The sequence below is a fragment of the Oncorhynchus mykiss genome, chromosome 15 (assembly GCF_057628025.1).
Source record: "Oncorhynchus mykiss isolate SJ-2025 chromosome 15, ASM5762802v1, whole genome shotgun sequence".
NCBI classification, from domain to species: Eukaryota; Metazoa; Chordata; class Actinopteri; order Salmoniformes; family Salmonidae; genus Oncorhynchus; species Oncorhynchus mykiss.
Window position 1 is genome coordinate 6,667,501 of NC_143036.1, and position 12,510 is coordinate 6,680,010.

At 43.0% G+C, this 12,510-nt stretch overlaps 1 protein-coding gene across 1 annotated transcript in view; it reads left to right on the forward strand.

Moving 5' to 3' along the window:
• Positions 1-12,510, forward strand: part of LOC110490886 (phospholipid phosphatase-related protein type 5-like) — a 92,332-nt gene that overhangs the window by 68,826 nt on the left and 10,996 nt on the right. Inside the window, exon 4 of the mRNA XM_036945685.2 lies at positions 4,197-4,373. Coding sequence (XP_036801580.2) covers positions 4,197-4,373 — 177 coding nt within the window. The remainder of the gene's footprint in view (positions 1-4,196; positions 4,374-12,510) is intronic.

A 12,510-nucleotide genomic window follows, 5' to 3' on the forward strand; every position in this document is an offset into this window, starting at 1 on the left:
TACATGCTTTCCTGAGTCGAAGTGGGAAGACCACACAACAGATCTGTAGCCTAATAAACTACATGCTTTCCTGAGTCGTAGTGGGAGGACCACACAACAGATCTGTAGCCTAATAAACTACATGCTTTCCTGAGTCGTAGTGGGAAGACCACACAACAGATCTGTAGCCTAATAAACGACATGCTTTCCTGAGTCGTAGTGGGAAGACCACACAACAGATCTGTAGCCTAATAAACTACATGCTTTCCTGAGTCGTAGTGGGAAGACCACACAACAGATCTGTAGCCTAATAAACTACATGCTATTGCTTCCATATGATGTTCCTTTTCACAGGAGGTTGATGACACATGAATTGGGGAGAACGGGCTTGTGGTACCGACTGTAGTCGGATCAGTGGACTGGGATCAAATACATTTAAAACAAATGATTTCTCTGTGTTTTGATGCCGTTCCAGTGTTGTGAGCCGTTTTCCCCTCAGCAGCTCCACTGTGTTAATTATATCAATATTTGTGCATCAAAAGGCATTTTCACCGCCAATTTCTCGCATAATTAATTTTACAGTCGCTAACGGATCCCACCATGTCAAATGAACAAATTCTCTGTCAGCATTTATGAAATTGTAACCACATTTCATGTTTCCATCATCCCAGTTATTATTATTTTATTTTCATTGCGTCAGACAATTCATCTTCATGAAAATGTTTGATGTAAATGTGGTTTGTGTCACATTTCATTTGCTTTAGCACACCTCGCCTTAATAATTATTCTCCTCTTTAACTGGGACGGCAGGGTAACCTAGTGGTTAGAGCGTTGGATGAGTAACCAAAAGGTTGCAAGTTCAAACCCCTGAGCTGTTGTTCTGCCCCTGAACAGGCAGTTAACCCACTGGTCCTAGGCCGTCATTGAAAATAAGAATTTGTTCTTAACTGACTTGCCTAGTTAAATAAAGGTAAAAATAACAACACTGCATTTTTAGCAGTTCTTACTTTCGCCACTGTTCAACCAATTTCTTTGGGTTTGTACTCCCAGAGTTGACGGTTTTATTTGCTGGGCAGTTAACTAGCAGTTGTCAGTTGTTAGCGACTAATGGATAGCAGTTTCTTACTGGCGATGAAAACGGATGATTGCCATAATTTTTTCCCCCGAGTCATTACTGAATTATTTAATGTAACAAATCAAACATTAAACCTTGTAAACAAGTCATGGCAATTCATGGTAACCTCGTAAATAATGTCATTTAGACCAGGTGTTTATTTGAAAAAGGTGTTTATTTCCTGAAATGTGTGCAGTTGCCCAGCTATTAAAAGGGACAGGCGGCTGTTTGACACAACGTTTAATTATTAAGTTTTATGGCAACAATGAAAAGGAAATTCTCCACTGACTCATAGCAGACTAAGCCTGGTACTTTACATAAAGAGGATTTCTGCTGATTCACCCTACTCACGCTAGAAAGCCTGCTAGTTAAATGATTTCAGGGTGAGAGGACAGTATTAATCACAGGGAAAATAATGTTAGCAGACTGATGCTGTCTGAAACCTTATTCACTATATAGTACACTTATTTTGACCAGGGCACTCTGGGTAATGCACTTCTGTTGACCAGGGCACTATGGGTAGTAAACTACTTTTGACCAGGGCACTATGGGTAGTAAACTACTTTGACCAGTGCATTATGGGTAGTAAACTACTTTTGACTAGGGCACTCTGGGTAATGCACTACTTTGACCAGGGCACGCTGAGTAATGCACTTATTTTGACCAGGGCACTCTGGGTAATGCACTACTTTGACCAGTGCATTATGGGTAGTAAACTACTTTTGACTAGAGCACTATGGGTAATGCACCACTTTGACCAGTGCATTATAGGTAGTAAACTACTTTTGACTAGAGCACTATGGGTAATGCACTACTTTGACCAGTGCATTATGGGTAGTAAACTACTTTTGACCAGGGCACTCTGGGTAATGCACTACTTTGACCAGTGCATTATAGGTAGTAAACTACTTTTGACTAGAGCACTCTGGGTAATGCACTACTTTGACCAGTGCATTATGGGTAGTAAACTACTTTTGACCAGGGCACTCTGGGTAATGCACTACTTTGACCAGTGCATTATAGGTAGTAAACTACTTTTGACTAGAGCACTATGGGTAATGCACTACTTTGACCAGTGCATTATGGGTAGTAAACTACTTTTGACTAGGGCACTCTGGGTAATGCACTACTTTGACCATTGCATTATGGGTAGTAAACTACTTTTGACCAGGGCACTCTGGGTAATGCACTACTTTGACCAGTGCATTATGGGTAGTAAACTACTTTTGACCAGGGCACTCTGGGTAATGCACTACTTTGACCAGTGCATTATAGGTAGTAAACTACTTTTGACTAGAGCACTATGGGTAATGCACTACTTTGACCAGTGCATTATGGGTAGTAAACTACTTTTGACTAGAGCACTATGGGTAATGCACTACTTTGACCAGTGCATTATGGGTAGTAAACTACTTTTGACCAGGGCACTCTGCAGGAAATAAGGTGCATTTTGGACGCAGGCATGGTTAATATATTCAACATCACAACAGATCATGACAAACGTATTGATGATAAACATTTATGCCAGTAGCATACCACCCTGCACCCATACCACTGTTGGCTTGCTTCTGAAGCTAAGCAGGGTTGGTCCTGGTCAGTCCCTGGATGGGAGACCAGATGCTGCTGGAAGTGGTGTTGGAGGGCCAGTAGGAGGCACTCTTTCCCCTGGTCTAAAAAAATATCCCAGTGACACTGCCCTGTGTAGGGTGCTGTCTTTCGGATGGGATGTTAAACGGGTGTCCTGACTCTCTGCGGTCATTAAAGATCCCATGGCACTTATTGTAAGAGTAGGGGTGTTAACCCTGGTGTCCTGGCTAAATTCCCAATCTGCCCCTCAAACCATCACGGTCACCTAATAATCCCCCCTTTACAATTGGCTCATCTATTCCCCAGGTTGTTGCTACAAATGAAAACGTGTTCTCAGTCAACTTACCTGGTAAAATAACAAATAAATAAAAACATTGCGTGTTTACACACAATACATACTGTATATCCTACTGGTTTTATGTGTTTGATTCTTTAAAAAATTGGTTTGATTTTAAATGTAATATTCAACATTCGTTTTGAATGAATCACCCTCAAGACAAGAGTTTGGAACCATGAACTCAGTTCTCTGAAACAAAAATTAGACAGCGTGTCGTCATGTCATGATAACACAATCAGCTCATTAAAAACACTTTAATGAATCTTTCACTCGACCGTCTATTTAAAAAAAAAAAACATGCTGCCCTTTCGTGATTATAAATACGGTACACAGCTTCGGAGGCCAAAATCCAAAACGGATTCAGAACAGTCTAGCTTGATGTCACTTCAGTTGTTGCTTGTCCCTTCTTGACATGCCAGTTCGTCAGTGGTGGAAAAAGTACTTCATTTTCACACTTGAGTAAAAGTAAAGATATCTTAAAAGAAAATGATTCAAGTAAATGTGAAAGTCACCCAGTAAAATACTACTTGAGTAAAAGTCTAAAAGTATTTGGTTTTTAAATATACTTAAGTATCAAAATATTAAATATTTTAAAATGTCTTATTTTAAGCAAACCAGACATAACACTGTTCTTGTTTTTTTTAATTATGGATAGCCAGGGCCACACTCCAACAGTCAGACACCATTTACAAACAAAGCATTTGTGTTTAGTGGGTCTGACAGATCAGAGGCAGTAGGGATGACCAGGGATGTTCTGTTGACAAGTGGGTGAATTATACACTTTTCCTGTCCTGCTAAGCATTCAAAATGTAACAAGTACTTTTGGGTGTCAGGGAAAATGTAAGGAGTAAAAAGTACATCATTTTCTTTCGGACTGTAGTGAAGTAAAAATTGACCAAAATATAAATAGTAAAGTACAGATAACCCCAAAAAACTACTTAAGTAGTACTTTAAAGTATTTTTACTGAAGTACTTTACACCCCTGCAGGTCGTTTGGGGGGATACCCTGCCTATTACAGACCAAACCACTACTGGATGTTATTCACTATGATTTTAAAGGGAAAACTGATCCCAGATCATCACTCATACACTGAGTCACTGTGTGAATATGAACCCTTGTAATAAAAGAGATCCACTGAGATGTGAGGAAATAACCGTATGTTCATTATTATCTTCTAGAGTTACATCACATGTACAGTGGAAGTCAAAGGAACGCGGCTAGCCAAGCCTGTGCTGTCCCTGGGTCTGATGTATCTGGCTTTCCTCACGGGACTCAACAGAGTGGCTGAGTACCGGAACCACTGGTCTGACGTCATCGCTGGATTCATCATAGGACTGGCCATCGCCACTTTCCTGGTAAGAACCTGTCCTGCAGCAGCATCACAATCCTCACAGTGTACGGGTGGGCATATTTTGGACAGCCTCGTTCACCAACTCCTTGTGATTCTGACGCTGTCGTAATTTGGACACCGTACCACTTTTGTTGTAGAACCTGGATCGGCATCGCTATGGGTTGTGTTTTAAAATGGCAGCCTATTCCCTGGTGGTGGTCCATCAGGGGGGTCCCTCAAGACTTGGTCCTAGGGCCACTATTGTCTTGTATCTACATGCTGCCACTGGGAAACATAATGAGGAAACACAAACTGAGCTTTAACTTTAAATGCTATTGACACTCAGCTGTGCGTCATTCACAAACACTGACACTGACTGCACTCCCGGTCAGCTGCCTGCAGGACATCCTATGCAGTTTCCTGGAGTTAAACTGCAAAAGACACGGGTCGCACTGATTGGCAACAACAGCAGCAGTGACAGCCTTAATATTGATGGTGTCAAGGTCCTTCCCTTCCAGGCAGGTTCAGCAGCTACAGACTCAATACTGATGGTGTCAAGGGGCGGCAGGGTAGCCTAGTGGTTAGAGCGTAGAGGCGGCAGGGTAGCCTAGTGGTTAGAGCGTAGAGGCGGCAGGGTAGCCTAGTGGTTAGAGCGTTGGACTAGGAAGGTTGCAAGTCCCCTTCAGGGAGGTTCAGCAGCTACAGACTCAATACTGATGGTGTCAAGGTCCTTCCCTTCCAGGGAGGTTCAGCAGCTACAGACTCAATACTGATGGTGTCAAGGTCCTTCCCTTCCAGGGAGGTTCAGCAGCTACAGACTCAATACTGATGGTGTCAAGGTCTTCCCCTTCAGGGAGGTTCAGTAGCTACAGACTCAATACTGATGGTGTCAAGGTCCTTCCCTTCCAGGGAGGTTCAGCAGCTAGAGACTCAATACTGATGGTGTCAAGGTCTTCCCCTTCAGGGAGGTTCAGCAGCTACAGACTCAATACTGATGGTGTCAAGGTCCTTCCCTTCCAGGGAGGTTCAGCAGCTACAGACTCAATACTGATGGTGTCAAGGTCCTTCCCTTCCAGGGAGGTTCAGCAGCTACAGACTCAATACTGATGGTGTCAAGGTCTTCCCCTTCAGGGAGGTTCAGCAGCTACAGACTCAATACTGATGGTGTCAAGGTATTCCCCTTCAGGGAGGTTCAGCAGCTACAGACTCAATACTGATGGTGTCAAGGTCTTCCCCTTCAGTGAGGTTCAGCAGCTACAGACTCAATACTGATGGTGTCAAGGTCTTCCCCTCCAGGTAGGTTCTCAACATGGGTAGGATATTTGACAGTCAACTCTCGTTTGAGGCCCACATCAAAAGTGTGATCAAGTTGTATTTGTCCATCTATGGAACATTGTCAGGTTACGACCTATGCTGTCACAGCCTGCAGCTGTGCGACTTTATACCATGCCGTCTGGACTATTGTAATGCCTTGTTAGTTGGCACAAGAAGGCTACAATATGTCCCGAACTGTGCTGCACTTGTCCTCAACTACACCTCCCTTGTGAGCACATACCTCCAGTGCTGTTCAACCTCCATTGGCTCCCCATATGCTCACACATTGACTTTAAAATCCTGGTTCCCACCTATCAAGCTATCCACAACTCTGGACCCAAGTACCTATCTGACCTCATCCTACCTACCAAGCTATCCACAACTCTGGACCCAAGTACCTGTCTGTCCTCATTCTACCTACCAAGCTATCCACAACTCTGGACCCAAGTACCTATCTGACATCATCCTACCTACCAAGCTATCCACAACTCTGGACCCAAGTACCTGTCTGTCCTCATTCTACCTACCAAGCTATCCACAACTCTGGACCCAAGTACCTGTCTGACATCATCCTACCTACCAAGCTATCCACAACTCTGGACCCAAGTACCTGTCTGACATCATCCTACCCTCCTGCCCCACACAGCCTTCACTCCTCCAGGTCCATCTCCCTTCATCAGCTCCACAGCAGACCACCCATATTGTAGCTTTAGGCACACCATTGTCGTATAAAGGGGAAACTTCTACTGTCACTTAACATCGTAACTCTTCATCCTAGTGCTCCTGTCCCACTCTGGAGGTGACTGGGCCAGGGGTGTGGTTCTGGCTTTGTAGTCCAATGGATGTTCATGAGGCTGGATGGTCCCAGATGTCTGAACCAGCCATCGACCTGTCCACATCTGTACTGTACACAGAACGGGATAAACCAAATGTTGATGCAGCCACCCCATTCCCCCTCAGTTGAACTCTATAAGATCCAAGATCCTCTGTCTTTCTCGCCTCTGTCTCTCTCTATTCTCTTTCTCTCTCTCTCTTTCTCTGTCTCTCTCCTCACACACTCTATTCTCTCTCTCTCTCTCTCTCTCTCTCTCTCTCTCTCTCTCTATCCTCTCTCTCTCTGTCTCTCTCTCTATCCTGTCTCTCTCTCTCTCCTCTGTCACTCGCTCCTCTTTTCTGTCTCTCCCTTCTCTTCTCTCTCTCTCCTCTTCTTTCTTTCTCTCTCCTCTTTTCTCTCTTCTCTCTTTCTCTTTTCTCTCTCCTCTTCTCTCTCTAGCACATGGAAGCTGAGATGAATAGGGTAGTGGGCTGGGCTAGGCTAGGAGAGTAGGATGTTCACTCTAAAGAGACACAGCACCATTAAAGCTGAACCCACCAAACTGTTGAGTGCTATTAGTGGTTACTGCTCACTGCTGAAATGAACCACCTTTCAAAGAGGATTCTAATGGATTCTAACTTTGTGCGAGCTAAAAACATGGCCGGTGGCACTTTAAATCGGATGACAAGATTATAGTAATAACTGGAACATGATGGGCCTCCTATTGGAGAACCTTGATATAGAGCGTCATTGACGCCTCTCGGTATTGCATTGAAGTGAAAGAAGTTTAGATCGATTAAACTCTGGTCGATTAATGTGCCATGATGCTACTACGAACCCGTTCGTTCCAAGGTTGGAGCTCAAGCATGTGATTGAGCATCAGATGTTACTTTAACAAGTTGTCTGTGATTCACGTTGATTGATGAATTGATTGATGATTTGATTGATGAATTGATTGATGATTTGATTGATGATTTGATTGATGATTTGATTGATGATTTGATTGATGATTTGATTGATTAATTGATTGATGATTTGATTGATGAATTGATTGATGATTTGATTGATTAATTGATTGATGATTTGATTGATGATTTGATTGATTAATTGATTGATGATTTGATTGATGATTTGATTGATTAATTGATTGATGATTTGATTGATGATTTGATTGATGATTTGATTGATTAATTGATTGATGATTTGATTGATGAATTGATTGATGATTTGATTGATGAATTGATTGATGATTTGATTGATGATTTGATTGATGAATTGATTGATGAATTGATTGATGAATTGATTGATGAATTGATTGATTAATTGATTGATTAATTGATTGATGATTTGATTGATGATTTGATTTACAAGGTGTCAGAACAGCCTCAATTCATCAGGGCATGGACTCTACAAGGTGTCAGAACAGACTCAATTCATCAGGGCATGGACTCTACAAGGTGTCAGAACAGACTCAATTCATCAGGGCATGGACTCTACAAGGTGTCAGAACAGCCTCAATTCATCAGGGCATGGACTCTACAAGGTGTCAGAACAGACTCAATTCATCAGGGCATGGACTCTACAAGGTGTCAGAACAGCCTCAATTCATCAGGGCATGGGACTCTGCAAGGTGTCGAAAGCATTATACAGGGATGCTTTCCAATGTTGACTCCAATGCTTCCCACAGTGTCAGGTTGGGAAACTGTTGAGTATTAAAAGAAAACAGCAGCGCTGCAGTTCTTGACACACTCAAACCGGTGCGCCGGGCACCTAGTACCAGACCCCATTCAAAGGCACTTTGAATGTGGTGTCTTTCCCATTCACCCTCTGTCTGAATGGCACACATACACAATCCATGTCTCAATTGTCTCAAGGCTTAAAAATCCTTCTTTAACCTGTCTCCTCCCTTTCATCATCGATTTAACACGTGACATCACTAAGCGATCATAACATTCACCTGGTCAGTCTGTCATGGAAAGAGCAGGTGTCCTTATAATGCTTTGTACACTCAGTGTATAAGGTTAGGTTATACACAGTTTGGTTAAATAAGGTTTTACTTAAGCCCTGTTTCCATTGGCACTTAGAAGTCAACTCAGGTTGGGCTGTCCTTGGTGGGCTAGCTCAAATAGAACTTCCACTGCCTCCAGAAATGTGAAATGATGTTATGTTTCTGAGGTAGCCATTATGTGACTGCAGCTGGCTTCACTAATGTTGCTAAAAGATGTTGAAGAATGTACCCTCACCATGCTGTAACTAACGTTACCCCATACTCCTGCCAGTACCAGCCAAATTTAGAGCCATGTATTTAGCTTGCTGACTTTAGTTAATAACTAGCTAAATGGTTAGCATTGTCACTAGCATAACAGGCTAGCTAACTAGATTCCCACTTTACTTTCCATGGCGTTGGCTATTAGCTAGCTAGCTAACCAAGCAAAGCAGACGACGGGTTTGATATGACGTAGCTAGCTAGCTTATTTCAACTCTGATTTGCTATTTTAACATCAGGATCTAGCTATGGTGGGCATTTGTGTCATATCTGACTACTGCAGTAGTGCTTGGCAATGTTGTAGCTAACAACAACAAGCCCAGGTGAGCTAGCTAAATGATGTGTCAGCATTCAGCAGTAATCAGCTTGGTGGTTGCATAGTAACGGTGTCACAAGCCCGAATTCTAATTGAGCTGACACCAGTTGTGAAACTGGTCTGCGCTGGTACGGGTTTCCCTCGACCCAGATTGAATTTGAGAATTCCATCGTAGTCTGCTCGAATTTGGCCGTAATTTTAAGTGTCAGTGGAAATGTGGATTTAGTGTCTGGAAGTAAGTCACCTAATTAGAGTCTTCCTTAAGCACATGTGTCTAAACAAGAAGGTCAAGAGGAACCACTGCACTACACCACTATGACATCACAGTGTCAAATGTCTACTGTCCTCCACTACACCATTATGACATCACTGTGTCACAGTCTACCGTCCTCCACCACACCATTATGACATCACTGTGTCACAGTCTACCGTCCTCCACTACATCATTATGACATCACTGTGTCACAGTCTACCGTCCTCCACTACACCACTATGACATCACTGTGTCACAGTCTACCGTCCTCCACTACACCATTATGACATCACTGTGTCACAGTCTACCGTCCTCCACTACACCATTATGACATCACTGTGTCACAGTCTACCGTCCTCCACTACTCCATTATGACATCACTGTGTCACAGTCTACCGTCCTCCACTACACCACTATGACATCACTGTGTCACAGTCTACCGTCCTCCACTACACCACTATGACATCACTGTGTCACAGTCTACCGTCCTCCACTACTCCATTATGACATCACTGTGTCACAGTCTACCGTCCTCCACTACCCCATTATGACATCACTGTGTCACAGTCTACCGTTCTCCACTACACCATTATGACATCACTGTGTCACAGCCTACGGTCCTCTATGTTGCAATAACTAAGTAACATACAATACTGTAACAGCCCTAGCTTTTTGGGAGTGCTGGACCGTGGTTATCCGTCTTGCCCTGTAGCCCGGGGTTCCAAGGTAATGTACGTGTGTGCTTTTTCTATAAAAGTTAATCAAATAGAGCAACAGCAATGAGAAAACAATCTGTGGTTGTATTTGATTAACATTTATTGAAAAAGTATCGATTTCAGCAAACAAAAAAGGCACTACAGAGAACAAACATAGGTACAACGTGGGCGTTTCATAATTTAAATTTTCTGAAGAATTGACCTTTGGGCAAATCGATGTAGTCATGGCTAGACAGTCATGGCTAGACTCCACAAATCCTGTTCTGGGTTCAACGTCGTTGGTGAAATTCATCATACATTTCCTACACCTTGGAGTGAAGTTTAGCCCTATAATCCTCCACGGACATGGTAAAGTTACATTTGTACCTGTTGTAGCTAGCTAGCTAATTTTTTGACATTTTGATATCTGTTTAGTTAATGAAAGAGAGAGAGAGATTAGTGAATACAGGAAACCGTGTGTGTGAGACATTGTAAACTAGCCTACATTTAAAAAAAAAAACTTGCGCCCAACAATATGGATGTAAAGTCTTTCTTGAATCATCAGTGATCCTTGTATTTTTGTGCATTTTTGACAATACAATACATTTTGCCTATCCATACTCCCCCTCAACACTCATTCTAATGTTACAACTCTTATCTACCCTTTTCAATTCTTGATTCTCTTTTCTTCCAGGAATCTTCTATCTTGGATGGAAGGAAGGAGAAACTACAAAGGGCAGAAGTTATCCAGCCTGCTGAATAAGAAATGGAAAAATACCTGTTTTTACCTCTCTCTCTCTCTCTCTCTCTCTCTCTCTCTCTCTCTCTCTCTCTCTGTCTCTCTGTCTCTCTGTCTCTCTCTCTCTCTCTCTCTCTCTCTCTCTCTCTCTCTCTCTCTCTCGCTCTCTCTCTCTCTCGCTCTCTCGCTCTCTCGCTCTCCTCTGACTGCCAGATTGATGGGTGGCAACATACTGTAGTTAATGTACTTGCTGGGCTAAGTCTAACTTAGTGAAGACCTTAGGTAATGGTTAATCATGATATGTCTCTGTCTTTACAGTTCCTTACACATGTCAATCTTCAGGAATGTCCTGTACCAGTTATCTTTTAAAATCTCTAATTGATAAAGTTGTAATTTGCTGATTCTCTTCATTGCAGATCTGACCCCTCCCACTCTTCAAGATGGCCACTACGCTCCGGGATCGCCCCCTCTGTGTTCAGAGGTCCTTGATGAGGATCTGACCCCTCCCACTCTTCAAGATGGCCACTACGCTCCGGGATCGCCCCCTCTGTGTTCAGAGGTCCTTGATGAGGATCTGACCCCTCCCACTCTTCAAGATGGCCACTACGCTCCGGGATCGCCCCCTCTGTGTTCAGAGGTCCTTGATGAGGATCTGACCCCTCCCACTCTTCAAGATGGCCACTACGCTCCGGGATCGCCCCCTCTGTGTTCAGAGGTCCTTGATGAGGATCTGACCCCTCCCACTCTTCAAGATGGCCACTACGCTCCGGGATCGCCCCCTCTGTGTTCAGAGGTCCTTGATGAGGATCTGACCCCTCCCACGACTCTTTTTAATCATTAATCAAATAAAATAAATCTGCCTGTATTTGTTCTGTGTCCCAGTCTTTCTGTGTCTGTGGGTGAATTATGGTATAATTACTGTATAATCAGATATGCAAAAAAAGTGTGATGTAGATATGTTTGTGTCATTGCTTGATCTATTTTAAATGTAAGACGTATTTTGCAGATTTAAACTTTAAAAGTTGCTATGGAAACAGATAGAAATGCCACGAACAATGTTTTCTGTATCCAACTGCTATTGTCTGTAGGTAATACGCTGTATTCAGCTGGTCATTACCAGGTTAGGATGAGGTCTTAACTATGACCAGTAGGCTAAGTAATATAGGACATAATATAATTGTCACAATTATGACCAACTGGTCAGATAGAGGTCACAATTATTACCAGCTGGTCAGATAGAGGGTACAATTATTACCAACTGGTCAGATAGAGGGCACAATTATGACCAGCTGGTCAGATAGAGGTCACAATTATGACCAGCTGGTCAGATAGAGGGCACAATTATGACCAACTGGTCAGATAGAGGTCACAATTATGACCAGCTGGTCAGATAGAGGGCACAATTATGACCAACTGGTCAGATAGAGGGCACAATTATTACCAGCTGGTCAGATAGAGGGCAACATTATTACCAGCTGGTCAGATAGAGGGCACAATTATGACCAACTGGTCAGATAGAGGGTACAATTATTACCAACTGGTCAGATAGAGGGCACAATTATGACCAACTGGTCAGATAGAGGGCACAATTATGACCAGCTGGTCAGATAGAGGTCACAATTATGACCAACTGGTCAGATAGAGGTCACAATTATTACCAGCTGGTCAGATAGAGGGCACAATTATGACCAACTGGTCAGATAGAGGTCACAATTATTACCAACTGGTCAGATAGAGGGCACAATTATGACCAACTGGTCAGATA